Source organism: Nanorana parkeri, unplaced genomic scaffold, assembly GCF_000935625.1.
Source record: "Nanorana parkeri isolate BGI_ZX_2015 unplaced genomic scaffold, ASM93562v1 scaffold900, whole genome shotgun sequence".
Lineage (NCBI taxonomy): Eukaryota > Metazoa > Chordata > Amphibia > Anura > Dicroglossidae > Nanorana > Nanorana parkeri.
This window is the reverse complement of record NW_017307168.1, coordinates 20992-39159: the sequence shown is the minus strand read 5'-3', so window position 1 is coordinate 39159 and position 18168 is coordinate 20992. Positions and strand designations below refer to the sequence as shown.

Below are 18168 nucleotides of genomic sequence, written 5' to 3'. Positions count from 1 at the left end.
AAGGACCTTCTGGTGAGAGAGGGATTACCTCTCATGCTACAATTTAAAAAAAAACGCTGTGTAACATGACCGAATTCTTCCCAAGTTCCAGTTTTCCTCTGATATTAATATTCACACCTTCTTCCCATATAACAAAATAGCAACCAATTTCCTATCTACTATAAAATGTTGCATAGGGTTTCAAGATATAACCATCCTGAAACTGTTTGCCTTTGAGAGCAAAACTGCTTTGCCAATTCAGAGCAAAGAAGCAAGTCTGTTTTAACCCCCGCCCATCTCTAGTAGTGTACATTTACATTTATTTCACTTCTCCGCTACTCTGTTTAGTGTTGGGAGCTTAGGGGAATATCTTGTACCTCCAGGTATGAAGAAGAATGTGACTTGGCTAGTGCTGGGCCAATAAACACTGTTAGAGGGTAATTCAAAGCCCTGTGTGAGCTTTGACTCTGGAGACTTGTAGCTTGCACAGGGCTTTGTTTTCCTTTCATTCAGCTCTCTTTGGGCACAAAGCAAAAGAAAGGTAAGTAAATGAATCCAAGGAAGTCTACATTAAGGTGAACATGTTGCTTTGCTCTGCATTGGCAAATGCCTTAAATAAAAAGCCTGCTTCTAATTCACCAACAGTTTCTGTGAACTTCTAGTGTACTTATTAGAAGGTTTTTACTCAAGAATCTAATTTTTATATGAACATTGTCTGCAGCATTTTGGGAATAAGGTGAAAGTTGGAACAAACACATTTAATCAGATTGAACCCTATCAAATGGGAAAAAAGGCATTGGCTACCATTGTTTCCTTTCACATGCTCTACACCCATATACAGGAAACAATTATAAGATAAAAAGATTAGTAATATACTTTCTCACCTTGGAATAGGAAAGTCTGTACAATTTTTTACAGGTCGGTGGCATATGATGCCAAGATAAAACCTAATCATTCCGTTATCTTTATATTGTTTTTGTTTTGTTTTGTGAGGCAACTAACTTGTTGCAGCTCCCGGAGCAGTTCGGACATAAACACCTCCACAAATGCTTAAGTGTGCAGTATGTACAGCGAAAACTGTATTTTGAATAAAATAGGAAAGGGTAAACCCCTATCAGAGTTTTTTATGCTGTCTGTGTGCTGCTGGGGAGATTTCCCTTCACTTCCTTCCTTTTAGATGCAACAGGAAGTGAGAGGAAATCTTTAACAAGTGAGGGGAAATCCCAGCTTAGAGAGCTGTCACCGTAAGTATTGTCCCCATTAGCATTTTTCCCCTCTTGCCTCAATTATCATTAAGGATTTGCCCTACTTCAGATTTGGGAAAGTGGTTTGAGTGGAATCCATATTAGTATTGTGTGTAATGTATCAGGTAGACAAGCAGACAGAGACAAGGCCACATATATCTAGCACCACATAAAGAGATAAAAATACACAGACATTTCAGACCGAAAGAACATACTATTCAAATCTTACCTGCAGTATTTGTGCTTCTACTGTGAATCAGGAAGAGCCAAATCCCCAATATAATTATCCTTAATAGAGAGAGAAAATAAATATGTATTATTTCTAGATATATTCTCTGCATTTTCCCCAAAAACATCCATAGAAAACCTAATTAGTAGTACTAACTTTTATTGTAGGAGCATTGATTGTTGTGAAGTGACTATAAAATTAATGAAGGCTGCAGGCCGAAAAAGTGGATAATTACCTTGTAAAATAAATATATCAGTTTAGACAAACTGCTCACTCACCTACAGCAATTTGAAGTTGTTAGATGTATTGCAGCTACGTGAGGTATTGTGTAACAAGTGAGTTCCGACCTCGTGAATTGGTGAACAAAAGTATGTGAAACCCTTCTTTTCCAGCACTCGAGAATTTTACAAAAATCTACCTGTCTGTAACCAAAGTGAAGCTGGGTGTTCTGCTTTGATGCCGTGAGAGCCCTTTATCATATGGTGTGATTAACGGGTGACCTAGATCTGAGATTAGGAGCTCCAAATCTTAAGTCTAGGTTGCTTCTGCAGTCTAAATCCTGATGAGTGTAGTGATGCTTGGAATGTTACAATGATCACTTTTAGTGACTGCTACAGCACCTTAAAAAAATGAAGGCAGAGCATTCAATCTCTGCTGAAAACTCTAGACACAATAATATTATAAATAGAAGAAACTTGTATCTATTGCCAAAACATTAGGAAAATGTTATAACCTCTGTCATGTTTTTATGTTATGTATGATATACGTACATGATTATGTATGGACATGATCATAAAAGCACAATTGGTTCTTTCTAGGGATGCACCGATACTTTTCGAGTACCAATGCCGATACTTGGCATTTTCATGAGAACTACCAGGGTTGCAGCGGTTACAGCTGGGACCTGGCTCTGGTGCTCCACCACTGTCCTGAAATCATTAGTCTATATTGTTTTAGAAAAACTGTCACATGACAATAAACAAAAATGTATCAGTACTCATACTTGTAAGTACTTGGGCAAGTAACAGTACTTGTACTCGCAAAACTGCATCCCTTTATTTATATTTATAAAAACAAAATCATACAATAAAACAGAGATGTACAAATCCCAGGAGCTCTGTGTGCTCCTTACAAATGACAGCTGCCTCCTAACTTTTGAATATTTCTCTAGTCTAGTCTTGGAGCTCGAAAAGTATCGTACATGTACTTGTACTCGTAACGAGTACTGTTCTTGATATCGGTGCATCCCTAGTTCTTTCTAATACTGGGACTTTCCTGGCTTAGAACATACAAAAAAAAATTATTTTATTTTGTGCATTAATCAGAGGTTTCCATAGATCATAAGTTCTTCCAACACACATACACATAATCAAACTATGTGTGAGTTTGGAGGGCTTATGATGGATCCATGAAGGACTCATAGATAATCAAACTATGGCTGTTGGTTGCAACACACTAACCTACTGCACCCACTAGCATCATAGTGTATGTATATGCCAAATTTTTCGGCTACAAGAAAAATTTGACTGTAGGTCTAACTCTATTAAAAAAATAAATAAGAAAAATAAAGGTTTTGCCTAGAGATACACTTTAAGTGCTATTTTAAAACAGAGTAAAAAGAGCTTCTGTAGTACTGTTTTAAAGCATTGTATTTTTTTCTAACATGCACATATTCACTGTGTTCAACAATTTATTTTATTTCTTTCTATGTTGATTACATTTTCTGAATGCCATGCTTACATGGTGAGAGCATAGAAATTCCACAAAGACAGTTTCCTTGAACGACCACCTGCACTAGCTAGCATATGTTTGCATTTTCGGTAAGGAATATATAAAGGAATTAAAATGACTGCTGATGGTACTGCTTCTTAGCAAAGGGATATTAAAGGCACAAATGTAGTTCCTCACTTTTTGTATTGAATCATTGTAAAGGTTATAATGTTCTCCATATTGATTCATGAGATGGGTTTCAACTAATCTACGTGCAAAGGAAAAAATAGCTTCGTAATGAATTTACTGTTGTAGACCAGAAGAGTAGACTTTGCAATATCTAAAAGATCATGTATTTAGCTGAGAAAACTGATATTAGTAGAATACCTAGTGAAATTTCCTATTGATGGATCATTTTATAAAATGGGACACAATATGAGTATTACAAAAGTAATGCAAATAGAAATAATGAGGTGCAAAATATAGTACATCTAAAATAACAAATCAAGTTTTCATCTGCAATGGAAGACAAATTCAGAGTGGTTGTTCTGTATTATTGTACCTAGCACATTGCTCTTTGCCTTGTTGAATGTCACTGATATTATGGCTGGAAACTGCCCTTTGATCTTTGTGCTTCCCCTCTCATTATAAACCGCAATTTGCAGCGGTTAAAGGATGTACTGAAGCGAAGAATAGAATGGATCATGACCTCTCCATAATAATAATGAGACAATCTCATAACAAAGCAAATAAAGAAAAATATAAGCTCACACCAGCACCAGCTCACACTGAGCTCTAAAATGTGCAGTTGCAATACTGTGACTCTACTAAGAAGAAATAAATTAAGCGCAATAAAACAATGTATTATTCACATGTCTTTATCATGTGAATTTATGTTAGTTGCTGCATGAAATAGCCTATGTGATCTCTCATCAGTCAGCTAAAATAAGCCATGTGAATTTTTATCAACTGCCACATCGATGGCTAACTGTAATGGACTATGTGATATCTCATGAATTTACACAGGAAAAAAAAAATAGGTGATCTCTCAAGAACTGCCCCATGAAAATAATTTAGCAAATAACTGGGTTGGAGATGAAAAGGATTTTGGTGAAATAGCTATTTCACAATTTCCAAAAATTGTTAGCTAATCATTTAGAAGAAAAAAAAAAGTATCCTAAGATTTAATAGTTATATCTTAGATATTAGCAAATTTACATTAAATTGAGCTATATGAAATGTCATCAACTGCTAACTGAAATGGGTCATGTAGTCTTACCAGTCTAAGAATGGCCAAAAAACAAAAAGGAGTGAAACACTGTGCTAAAATAAACAAACTCAATCATTAGGGTCACCTTACAGGTTACAGTCAGACCATACAATCTTTGTGCAATCAACCTTAGAATTACCAAAACTAGGAAGGTACCTAATCTATCCAATCAATTTGTTTTTGGTAGATCTAGAGGAAATAAAAGGAAATAGTAGAGTCAAATTGTATTGAGTGTGGTGAGCTTCATTTGGAAATTCTATCATGAAATTTGTAATAAACCTTTTGTTTAGATTTGTGAAGAAATTACTGTGGATACCTTCTGTCTGTTTTAAGGCTTTACACTTGCCAGCTAATTTGGTACTTTGCCTTAGTTGTTTGCTTGTGTGTCAGCAGTAGTGATGAGGCTGGGCTTTATGTGAACCCAGGTCACCCAAGCCTGCTGAAAACTGTGACCAACACCCCCCAAGCACATTCTGGTGGGTGTCGGTCACAGTTTTAAACAGGCTTGGGAAAACTGAAGTGAGCTGGGTGCGCACCAAGACCCAGTTTATAACCAGCAATGACACTGACACTCATTGTAACCTAACTGGCTAGTTTGTTGTTTATGTCCGGGTCCTACTCCAGTAAAACCATGTTGTCTATATATTTTACCTTTAAGAGCCAGATAAAAATGTCTAGCTGGCCACTGCCATTATTCAATTTCACATAAAAAATGTATTTGTATGCCTCCCCTTCATAGATTTAATGAGAAATATACCCTTTGTTTAATATAATTTGTGATTGTCTTAAAAGGGAACACTGTACTAAGGGTTGTCATAAACAGCCCTATCCCAAAGCCTGATGCAAGAATTGAGCCATTTAAGAGTATCCCTAGAAAGCAAAAATGATGGCTGGTGCAAGAAATATTTCAATTTGATTAAAATTCTCCATGTCACTTAGTTAATCCTTACATGTCAATGAGAAGAGGAGAGGAAGGTACAGCTTCAATCCATCAGGCAGGTTGAATGAAAAGAGCAGGAGGTCTTGGCACTAAAAACATTTATCTCACCTGCGTATCTCAAGAAGACCTCTGTACATCTATCTTTTTAGCCTTGCCTATTTTTTTAAACTCCTAAATAAGTAACAGCCACACCACAATTTGTTTTATATGCATATAGACATGCTGAAAGGAATGATGTGACAGCAAATAAATGTTTTTCTGTTCATAAGATTAATTATGATTATGCTGATCTCATAACAATCCATCAACCCTTGTGTTGCCTACACCCAGAGTACAGTAGGGGAGGCAGAACAAAAATTGTTATACTGACAGCTCTGTGCCCATCTGTGTAAAAAATCAATACGGCAAAGGTAGAAAGAAATATGAGGCAGGAGGGAAGTGTACTTGCAGAGAGCTATGCGTGTATGTGGGCGGTCAGTACAAGGATAGGAGAGAGAGAGAAAACTGCAGGGTAGAGCTGTGCGCAGACTGCAAAAACCTGCAAGGGCTTCAGAATAAAAACTGCTGTATGTATGTGGTCAGCATTGAAGAAGAAAGGCATGAGCAGAAAGGAAGCAGTGTCTGTAGTATATAGGCACTAGCTGGCTGAGCTTTAAAAGGTGACATTTAAAGTGAAACGTCTCCCAAAGCTTTTTTTCTTTTATTTTGGAAAAAGTAAGGTAAGGTTCAATCCCCCTCTGGGTTTTTATGATGCTTGTGATCCCAACGGGATGATCTTATCTTACTTTAGGTCCTAATGTGACTGTCAAGGCTTGGCAAAGAAATTAACTATTTTGTTCCCTTCTACAGTGTGCATTCACCACATATTCACTTTTATCATAAAGCTGCCAGGGACTGATATTGCGCTCTGTATGCATTTCAGAAATTGCATTTATTTTTTGTACTTTGTTTGCTGTCTATGTATTTAGGTTGCAACTGCACCCTTAGTAAAGTTAAACTTATCTGATTCCACCCTCCTTTTCATTCTTATGTAGGGACCCTGCCATATGCTGGAGTTTCCCTAGTTTAAATTTATTGTTGGCAGCTAGGCTGTTGCTGTGATTGTTAGGTTGTTACTAGAGGTGCACCAAAATTAAATTTTCAGACCGAAACCAAAAATAAAAAAATTGTCAGGCCGAAACCAAAATATTTTTTCTAGCCTTTTTATAATTATTTTCTAATATATTTTTTGTGTCTTTATTTATTTATTTTTCTTACTTTACTGTCAGGGGCTCTGGGGAAATATCAGGGGTCTAAACAGACCCCTGATATTTCCCTTTTTGAAATAGAAAAAGAGATTGAGTCCTTAATCTTTTTTTCTGCAGCCCCTGTTATCAATGAACAGGGAGCCTCTATACTGAGTGCTCCTGTCCATTCATAAACTGTGCAGATAGTATGTTTACCATGTCCGCAATTATGAATTAACATAATAGGGGACACAGTAAACATACCATGTCTTCAATTGTTTACAAACACTCAGCGATCAGCTGATTGCTGAGCGCTTGTACTCCGCTCTCCATCCTGATTTGCCCGTCACAGGAGGCTGAGCAGGCAGTGTGGGGTGTAGAGCTCGGACTCCTGTGACACTGCTGACAACTGACTCCTCCCCTACACTGCTGGCTTGGCCTCCCGCTGACAGCTGTCTCCTCCCTGCACCACTCTCCATCCTGTTTTGCTTGTCACAGGAGGCTGAGCGGGGCATTGCGGGAGGAGAGCTCAGCCTCCTGTCACACCGCTGACAGTGCTTTCTTCTCCACCCCGCTTGGCCTCCTGACAGTTTCTCTTCTCCCCGCTGCTCTGTGATAGAGGGGACATAAGGCCGCTCCAAACGGGGAGGAGAGAAACTATAGATGTACCGCACTTTCAGCCTCAAAATGGTACTTTCGGCATTTTGCCCAAAGTATCAATTTTGGACAAAATGATTCGGCGGACGAATTTTCAATGCATTCCTTGTTGTTACCTTTGTTGGGTTTTCTCTAAGTCTGGGACATTGTTTCTGCCTCCTACTGAGTGAAAGGATACAGTGTTGTAGGTGATGAATATTTTCTTTTGCCCTGGGCAATCACTGAGAGGTTTATGCATGTGATTTAGACTGAGGAAGGAAAAACATATGTGAGACCTTCCCTCCCAGGCTTTGTCTGGAGGGGATGTCAGCATGAAGGATCCTTTTCTTTGACTGACAGGCTTTGGCTTGGGGGCAGTCCATGTGAGAAGGACCTTTGCCTCCCAGGCCAAGCTGCCTGGGAAGGGTGTATCTGCAGAAAGTTCATGCTTTTCAAGCCTGCTGCCTGGGGGAGGTAGCTGAAGCTGCAGAAGAGTCCTAGTTAGTCAATTGCTGGTCTCTGCTTGAAGATCCTCAACTATCCTGTGATAGGGGCCTACCTAAACACCATTAGCCTGTGGCAGATGCGTAAAGATACTAAGAGTCCACTGAGAAGATACTGCTGAGTGAAGGAAATTTTGCTGCTGTTTTTGGGTATTCTGTACCCCCAACTATTCCTTAGATGTTTGAGCCAATACAATCTGTGAGTGTTTGGGTGTGGCTAAAGGGCAAGTCACCAGTAGAAAAGTTAGGGGGGCCTGTAAAAACCAGCAGCTCCTAACGAGCTTAGTGATACACTTATACTTACCTGTTCCACATCCAAATTGACAGGCATTTATCTATACCCCTGGTCAAGTCACATAACTAATAGCCGTGTGTTGGGCACATCTGCCAAAGTGGCTGAATTGATTTCGGCCATAATCTCTGATTAGCTTGCTCTGCCTAAATATCACTCCTCCAAGCTTCTTTAGCAGAGACCACAGGACCAATGAGCCAGCACATGCTGCTGCCAAAGAACATATTGTCTAGGACAGGGTAGATCGCGATCTACCGGTAGATTGCGATTGACCAGTAGATCGCAAAGCGAAAACTGGAGGATCCCAATCAGCTCACTGACCTGTGTCCTGTCCTCCCGCGGTGCTCGTGCGGCTGAATGTGTCAGACGCCGCAGGCGGGAAGGAGAGAGGAGAGGAGACTTGGGAAGCTGCTGCAGTGGAGGTAAGAAAAGACAGACAGGAGAGAGACAGCAGAGAAAGTGAGAGAAGATATAGCAGAGAGAGAGAATAGACAGCAGCGAGAAACAGGGGAGAAAGAGAGGAGAGAGAGAAGAGAGGCCCGGTTGACTTCAATGCACCGCCACGCCCCCCCTCACGCCCCTGAATGCATGGTTTTTTTCGTTGGTATATCTCATTGAGCTCCTCATTTGAAAAGTAGATCTCCAGACAAAAATTGTGGGCGCCCCTGGTCTAGGATATAAGCAGAAAAGTATTTCACATCTCTCTTTACCTTTTTAATGCTGACTCAAAGTGTTCACATTGCATGTAAGCAGTTTTCATATGACAGCCCTTTGCAAAATTCCAGCTTTGTGAAGCTTACAACATACATTTTGGTCCAACTGTGGCCCAGTAGTGCTATTATTCAATAGTAGTTCAATTATTTGTTAGTTTTTGAGGCTGTACTTTATGGCCTTAAGCAACTGTCAGGTAAAGTGACAGACTACATAGTTCTTTACTAGTGCAGGTTGTCCACATTTTGCATATACTTTATGCTGTCATTATTTTTGAGTCTGACACATTAAATAATTCTGCAGTTTTTTTGAGTTATGTAACAGCAGTTCAGGCTGCGACTATTAAAGTACCTTTTTAAAGGGACTTGTAACTGTCTCAATATAACTCAGTTTGCAGCTGTGGCTTTAATGTTAATTGTGATGTAGTTACTTCATACAGGTATAGATAAATATGGAGGCACATACTTTTTTACCAAATATACATTCACTGGCCACGTTATGAAGTACACCTATTCAAATGCTCATTATCACAAACACATTATCTAATCAGCTATTCACATGGCTCAACCCAGTGCATATATGGTCAAGATGATCTGTTCAAGTTAAACTGAGCACCATAATGGGGAACAAAGTGGACATGATTTAAGTGACTTTCACTGTGGCATGGTTGTTGGTGCCAGATGGGCTGGTCTGACTATTACAGAAACTGCTGATCTACTGGGATTTTCACGCACAACCATCTCTGGGGGTTTACAGAGAATGGTCTGAAAAAGAGAAAATATCCAGTGAACGGCAGTTCTCTTGGTGAAAATGTCTTGTTAATTCCAGAGGTCAGTGGAGAATGGCAAAACTGGTTCAAGATGATTGTTAGGTAACAGTAACCCAAATAACCACTTTGTTACAACCGAGGTATGCAGAAGAGCATCTCTGAATGCACAACACACAAAAACCTTGAAGCATATGGGCTACAGCAGCAGCAGACCACACCGGTTGCCACTTCTGTCAGCTGAGAACAGGAAACTGACAATTCGCAAAGGCGTACCAAAATTGGACAATAGCAGATTGGAAAAGCGTTGCCTGGTTTGATGAGTCTTGATTTCTGCTGCAACATTGGGATGATTGATAAGAATTTGGTGTAAACATGAAAGAATTGATCTATCCTGCCTTGTATCAATGGTTCACGCAGGTGATGTAATGGTATGGGGGATATTTATCCCTTATGACCACTCATCTTTTGATGGCTACTTCCAGAAGAATAACATGCCATGTCACAAAGCTAAAATCAACTCAAACTTATTTCTTGAGCATGAAAATGAGTTCACTGTACTCAAATGGCCTCCACAGTCACCAGATCTCAAACCAATAGAGATCCTTTGGGATGTGGTGGAATTGGATATTTCGCATCATGGATGTGCAGCCGACAAATCTGCAGCCACTGTGTGATGCTATTATGTCCATATGAACCAAACATTCTAAGGAATGTGCCACCTGGTATCCAGAAGAAATCCCTCTCAGAAACACGCCCTCTAAGTTCATAGCAATAAAGCAGTTCTAGATTTTTTTCACGTACAGTACGTTCCTAAGGAAATCTTGACAGAGCATGGAACCCTACTTTATTTCAAATGTAACTAAAAAAATGTGTTGGTTGTTGAAAATTACTCACCTATGCACCTCAGTCTACCACCCCAAACTTATAAGCTGGTAGAATGCTTCAAGAGAACCTTGAAAGGTATGCTAAAAAAAGGGGTTGATTAGTATGGAAAAAATGAGACTTCCTGTTAATATACTTTTTTTTGTCAAAATAATGTATTGTTTTACAAGCATATAGTACAACTGTGCACGCTATTTGTGCCTAACATTAATGGCACCATGCATAGCAGTGCATTCAACATAACAGTACAGCATCAATAGCCGTGGAAAAGGAAATAAAGGAAGAAACAAAAGGGCAAAAGGAAAAGAAAAACAAAGAGCAATTCTGGTTCTACATTGCAGGTGGGGGATCATTCCCCAACAGGGCTCGCTAGGCCTTCCCACAGCCCTCCTATATGCCCGCTAGGGGTTCCGGCCTTGACAGGAGATCATGGGATGGGTGAGCCAGACAATGGGGCACCTATCTCGTCCGAATTCTCAGGTCGGACTTGATCCAGGCAGGTCTAGAGCTCCCCAGAGGGGCAATGGTCCCCCTTTAAGAGCGTGCATCCAGGTTTACTGCCGAGTTAGTACATTCCAGCCAGCTATCCCAGATTTTATGGAACTTACCTGGACATCCCCTGTTGGCATACGTGTCCTGGTACAGAGGTAGGTTGTCATTCACCAATTTTTTCCAAAAGGACAGCTCCGGCGGGGCTGGTTTTTTCCAGGGTATAGCAATAGCCTTACGAGCATAGAACAAGGTCAGGCCTACCAACATGCGTTCCGACCTGGTCGGAGCTACATCCTTCACCAGGCCCAGGAGGCACATTCTCGGCGATGGTGTCAGTGGCAATGAGGTGACCCTTGAGATATAGTCCACCTCCCAGTAGGACCTGATGAGGGGACACTCCCAAAAAACATGAAAAAACCCGCCCTCCTCACACGTACATCTCCGACAGGACGGAGAGATGGATGCATTCATTTTATGTAAACGATGGGGGGTAAAATACGCTCTACAGGTGAAACTCGAATAATTAGAATATCGTGCAAAGTTCATTTATTTCACTAATGCAACTTAAAAGGTGAAACTAATATATGAGATAGACTCATTACATGCAAAGCAAGATAATTCAAGCCGTGATTTGTCATAATTGTGATGATTATGGCTTACAGCTCATGAAAACCCCAAGAACCCCAAATCCACAACCTCAAAAAAGTAGATTATTACATGCAATCAATAAAACAAGGATTGTACATAGAACAATATCGGACCTCTGAAAAGTACAAGCATGCATATGTACTCAGTACTTGGTTTGGGCCCCTTTTGCAGCACTTACTGCAATTACTTTTGCACGATATTCTAATTATTCGAGTTTTACCTGTATGCATTATCTTGAATTGCACCATTCTATCCCTTATTGCAACCAGTTGTTTAAAGGGTGCATCCCAGACCTCCTCCCAGTCTTCCTCGTCCATGTCAGGGACGTCCATTCTCCACTTATTCTGTAATGTGAGCAGGCTGGAGGAATTCAGGGTCTGTAGGGTAGTATAGAAACTGGAGGCAGGCTTCATCAGTCCCACCGTCCCAGCCAGGGACTCCAATTGAGATTCTCCCAGGCGAAACCTATCCCCTGGGAATTGAGCGCTGAAGGCATGGGCGAGTTGTAGGTAGCGAAAAATAAATTTGGGGGGTATAGCATTCCTCGCGGCTAGGTCGTCAAATGAGATCAGGGAAGTGGACTCCACAATATCCGAGAGGAATTTCACACCTCGTTTTGCCCAAAAAGCGGGATCAGGGACCGTGTAGAAGTGGGGCAAGTTGGGGTTATTCCACAAAGGTGTTTTTGGGGAAACATCCAGGGCCGTCCTGGAGCACCAGGAACTTCCCATGCGCCATACCTTGATGGTTGTTCGCATGGAGGGGGTAAGAGGATAGGGGGCTTTAGGCTGTATAAAAGGCCAGTTAGAGCCTCCACTGAGTTCAGGGCTGCTGCTTCCAACATAACCGAGGAATTAGTTACATCGGCCGAGAGCCACCAGTGGGCCGTGACCAGTTGGGTTGCTAGGAAATATTTATAGAAGTCCGGGAGCGCCAGTCCACCCCGGAGAGTGGGTCTCATTAGGGTCGTGAGTTTATATCTCGGGGGTTTAGTGCCCCACAAGGAGGAGGAGACTAATTGGTTCAGCTGATGGAAATAGGATTGTGGGATCCATATGGGACAATTGCGAAAAATATACGTTAATTTGGGTAAAAGCTTCATTTTAACTAAATTGATCTTGCCTAATAGGGACAGAGGTAAGTTCGCGCATGCCTTCAGTCTCTGCTTCATGTCTCCCAGAATCGGGAGTAAGTTCGATGCCAGGAAGTCCTTGGGTGAGCCAGAAATCACTACCCCCAGGTATTTAAAGAATTCAACCCAGGAAAGTTGAGTAACCGTTCTGGGAGTAGACCTAGCTGCAGCGTCAATGGGGAATAATATGGATTTGTCCCAATTAACTCTCAGACCCGACACAACTGAAAATGTGTTGAGAACATCCAAGGCACCCTGCAATGAGGGACCCGGGTCATTCAGGAACAGGAGCAGGTCGTCCGCATATAGCGCCACTCTCTCCTCCAGCCAGCCAATTCTAAGTCCCTTAATGTAGGGGGACGTTCTGAGAGCTTCAGCTATGGGTTCCATGACCAAGGCAAAGAGAGTGGGCGAGAGCGGACAGCCCTGCCGTGTGCCCCTGCGGATAGGAAAGGGAGCTGACAATTTATTCCCCAGTTTAATAGAGGCCATGTGGTTGTGATATAGCAATTTAATCTATCTAGTGAATTCCAAGGGGATTCCCATTTTGTCCAGCACAGCCCATAGGTAGGTCCATTCCACCGTGTCAAATGCCTTTTCTATATCTAGAGACGCCACCACCCTCGTTCCGCTGTTGAGATGGGACGCATGTAAATTTGTGAATAGGCGACGCAGATTAATATCGGTGGATCTGCGTGGCATAAAGCCAGTTTGGTCTGAGTCTATCAAACTATACGTCAGCTGAGTAAGTCTTACTCTCAGAAGCTTGGTGAGAATTTTAAAGTCACAATTAAGTAGGGCAATAGGTCTATAAGAGACACAGGAGGTCGGGTCTCGAGGCAGCTTGTGGATCATTATTACATGAGCCCCTGACATGGACGGTGGCAGATAATCTTTCGCTAAACATGAGGTATACATTTCGCATAGTCTAGGGCCCACTAATTCCGCATGTGCTTTGTAGAATTCAATAGGAATGCCGTCCGGGCCTGGTGTCTTTCCACTGGGGAAGGAGCTAATGACATAAGCCCACAGGTGATCCGGTTAGAACTTCGCTAAAATCCAGGACTCTTCCTGCTCCCATTGCAAAGGCGCTGAGCAGTCGGTGCAAGCTGAAGGCATAGCAATAGGATGAATGCTGGTTTACCATGTGGCAGCACCCTCAGTAGTCGGTTCCAGTCAGGTGCCGTCCAGCCAGGCCGAAGACGCTGCAGGGGTATCAAAGAAGCGTGTGGTGGCGCCATCATTAACCCGTAGACGGCTGGGGTACAGGAGGCCATATTGCAAACCTTTCTCCCGGAGCCTCTTACGAACCTCCGTGTATGATCTGCGGCGTTGCTGTATTTCGGTAGAATAATCCGGGAACAGGGAGACACGGGCATTCTCATATTGCAGGTTAGGATGGCTTCTCGCTGCCGCAAGGACCCGGTCCCTGTCCCTGTAATTGAGCAAGCGGATCAGGAATGGCCGGGCCGGGGCCCCCGGTTTCGGCGGGATGGGTGGAACTCGATGTGCTCTCTCGACCACAAACGTCGGTGGCAAGTCGTGCAGGTCAAGGAGTGTAGCCAGGAAGAACTCAGCGAATTCGGCCGGCTTTTTCTCCTCCGCACGTTCAGGGAGGCCCAGCACGCGGACGTTGTTGCGGCGCAGCCGATTTTCAGTATCAACCGCTTTCTCCTGTAGCCCCTGTACCTGCCGTTGAAGCCTCTTGAGCTCCTCGGTGTCCGATCGAGTTGTCTCTTCCACCTGGGAAATTCGGGCCTCCCCCATGCGCGCACGGAATTTGTCCATGTCATGGCGCAGGAAACTCACATCCGCGGATAGAGAGTCTATCTTGTTGGTGAGTGCCTCCTTGCAGGATGTAATAGCCTCTAGTATGTCCGAGCTAGATGGGGAGTTAGGCGGCGTGGCCGGGACACACGTTTTATGTGCCTACAGACATCTTGCTGCATTCGGCCAGCACAGCCAAGATGACCGCCTCTGAGCCACCACGAGGCTTGCCCCCTGACTAACGAGTCGATCTGTACTTGTTCCCCCGCATGCAGAGGTCTGCCGAATGTCCGTGCCGACTCCAGAGGGGTAAAGCAACACCTGAACTCAGGTAAGTGGCAAAAACTCAGCGCCAGGATAGTGACAGGATAGTGTATGGAGCGGAGCTTCCCGGGCGCACGTCTACTCCGGATCACATGCTGGCCACGCCCCCCTGTTAATATACTTAGTCAGGGGCGTATCTAGCACGAGGCAAACAAGGCGTTTGCCTCGGGCGGCATTTTTCAGGGGGGCGGCCCCCCAGGCAGAGGTTGAGGCGGCTTACGCGAGGTTTAAATTGTCCTTTAGGGGAACGTTTTCACTTTCCTCTGACTAGCCATGGGGGGGGAGGGGGGGGTCGCCCAAATCTAGTCTTGCCTAGGGCAGCACAAAACCTAAATACACCACTGTACTTAGTGCTCTCAATCAGGAAAGTGCCCAAGTCCTCTACAGGGTTTTCCCTGCAAGCATTCAAGAAGTCACACCTCACATAAGCATAATCAAACACATAGCTCAGGGGCCGAATAGGATAGTGACAGTCATGTGGATTATATGGAACATATGCACCAATCCCAAGAGCTGCAGGCCAGAGTTTATAACCACATTGCAAAAATCAGACTCATTAACCAAGGAGTCAGAAATTTAGCTTTGATACCCACTGTAGAGTGTACATTTGTGGTAAAGTGGCAGGTCCCCTATGAGATCAGAAAGAAAATCAATTATGTCAACTACTAGATATACAAGTTTGGAAGGAGAAAACCCCCTCCAAATATACTATATTAACATAATAAAACCCTGGAAGGATTGGAAGGCTCTCCCAGTGGAATGCTGCCCTAAGAAAATACCAGCAAAAGGTATACCCGCGGTTAGGATCTCTGTCCTACTATTTAAATTCAGGAGGTGAGAGAGTTCCTGCACAAAAATTGACAGGTGTTTTCATAGTTACCTGGACAAATTAACATAATTTGTCATGACATTGTGACAGAGCCTCACGTCAAAGTAAAATTACATCCTTATTGATTACCTGAGGCTCAGTAGAAAGCAGTTTCATAGGAGGTACAGAAAATGTTAGCCCTTTGCATTATAAAGAAACAGTGAGTGGGCAAGTCCCATAGTGCTCATCCCTAATCGTATGGCAGTCTGAGGTTCTGCAATGACTTTAGAAAACAAAATGAAATGTTCAAAATTGATAGAAAGGTTGGGTCCTCTCAGATACCTTACTATCCTCAATCTTACTAAGGAGTATTGGCAGGTTTCCTTAACAGACAGGGTGAAGGAAAAGACAGAGTTTGTGATAGGCTGTATCAGTATATGATCCTCCCTTGTGGCTTACATGGGGCCCCGGCCTCATTCAAAATAATGATATACCTTATTCATATGCCCCACGAAGCATATGGTAAGGAGAGCAGGAAACTACCAGAGGTTTGTGCCTAACTTTGCTATGGTAGCAGCTCCACTTACTGATGTCACCAAGGGGAGCAAGTCTACCATTGTGATATGGAATGAAATGGAATTAATCCATTGTGAATGGAGCTGTATCATCACTTGTTAACTATATGAGCAGGTCCTAACAAAAGGTTAAAGACCGGAAGACATTGTGTGTTAATTAACTTTCAAAACACTGTCCCTCCGTCAGTCACTTTTATCAGCTTGCATGCATCTATTCTAACCAGCAGCAAGCAAAAACAGCTAAAAAAAGTAAGACTTTTTTTGAAAATTATTTCAGGTATGCTATGTAAATGGGTACACATAGCAAACATATAGAAGAGGGTTTCTCAAATTGGCTGCAAAAGTGGATATACACTTTAAGTAATACAATTTCTTACAACAAAGGACCTGCTCACATGTATAGTTAAATAGTCAATGAAATGCCAAATGTGAATAGACTAATGTGGGATGTGATGAGACATCAGGTAGAGAGTAATAGCTAAGGATTCACCCATGCCAGCTTCAGAATTTGATGACTCATAGTTACTGTGGATCTCAATCATGAAATATAACATCTAGCTGGTAGCAACAGCAATAGTCTTGATTTCTTTACAGGGTTATGGTGAGAACATACATGGGTAGCAGGGGTTTTAATCAGTCTTATGAGAGTGACCCCCCTCAGTTGATAGCAGAATAATAGTACTTAAAGGAGAATTATGGGATTAGTGAAATACACTCATCCTAATAATTAGAGCTGGGATGCGACACTGAAGCTGTCACACGTCGGCTCTATAGATCGAGAACTGAGCGATCACATACTGCTGATTTCTCAGTTCACGATCTTCTACCTGCAGAGAGCGATGACTGTCAGTTACTGCTCCCCGCAGGGATCCCCCCCCCAGGTACAAGTAACAAAGAGGATCCCGAGAATATTGTTGGGATATTTCCCAGCTGCAGTGTGGCTATGCACTGTCAGCATATAGCAGGCAATAGCCCGCTATATGCTGTGTTTCAGGTCACAGGAGGACATTAGTAAATGTCCTCCTGTGACCCTAAAGAGAACTATGCACAAAAAAGGTTTGGCCATAGTTCTTTTTTAACAGAATATCAAGCAGGTATTTCAGACACATACTACTGAAAATCTTGTGTACACATATCCAGCACTCTACTCTAACTCCAGGAGGCTCACCCACCAATGCTCAGCCCTCTAAGCCTTTTGCGTATTGCTCACTGATACAGTGCACATCAAAAACCTGCCTAACATAACTACCCCTTGGAGAAAATGGCGCACCTTGCTTTCACAGTTGACCCTCCACACAGGGGTATTTTCCAAATGCAGTCCTGGACAGTTTATCCTTGTTTTATGCAGCTAAATGCATGTGAGCATGTATGAATACATCTAAAAACAGAAAAACGTGATCTGGGAAGCATAAAAGTTGTTTATACAGTATTTCCTGATAGTTTCTGGCAGAAAATTCTTCTTTGTATAAGCGACAATAGACTGAAGCAACCTAGATGCTGCTGAAAATTTAGGTGTGCAGCCACAGCAATGCACACCTATCATGTTTCTCGGTGTGTTTAGAAATGAGCTCCAAATGCATCTAGAAGCATGTATTTTAATTCCCATGTGCATGGGGCCTAATCAATTTTCTTACTTCCCAGATAACTGTGTCAATGAAGGGAAAAATGTCCCTGTGTCTGTGCCTGGGTGTTTGTTTCAGTGAGAGAAAAAATGCCCCTGCATCAGAGCCAGTAGAAGGATAAAATGCCACTGTATTGGTGTCATTGGGAGGAAAAAATGCTGCTGTGTCGAAATCAATGAAAGGGAAAACTGCTGCTGCGTTGATGTCATTGGAAGGAAATAAACAAGCAGTTCAAAGGGAGGGGGGTCAGTTGATGGTGGGGACAGGCAGTACAGTGGGGCAGTTGATGGTGGGGAAGCAGTACAAGAGGGACAGTTAATAGTGGCAAAACAGGCAGTATAGATGGGGCAATTAATAGGGGACAAAAGGAAGTACAGAGGTCAGGAAGAGGCAGTAAAGACAGTTTCTA

The 18168-nt window shown here is 42.5% G+C and overlaps 1 protein-coding gene across 1 annotated transcript in view; it reads right to left on the bottom strand.

Moving 5' to 3' along the window:
• Nucleotides 1–12262, bottom strand: part of NCAN (neurocan) — a 107366-nt gene extending 95104 nt beyond the window's left edge. The window contains exons 1-3 of the mRNA XM_018565916.1: nucleotides 11825–12262; nucleotides 11120–11265; nucleotides 1453–1511 (exon numbers count right to left, since the gene is read on the bottom strand). Of these exons, the coding sequence (XP_018421418.1) occupies nucleotides 1453–1511; nucleotides 11120–11265; nucleotides 11825–12262 (643 nt within the window). The remainder of the gene's footprint in view (nucleotides 1–1452; nucleotides 1512–11119; nucleotides 11266–11824) is intronic.
• Between the last annotated feature and the right edge of the window lie 5906 nt (nucleotides 12263–18168).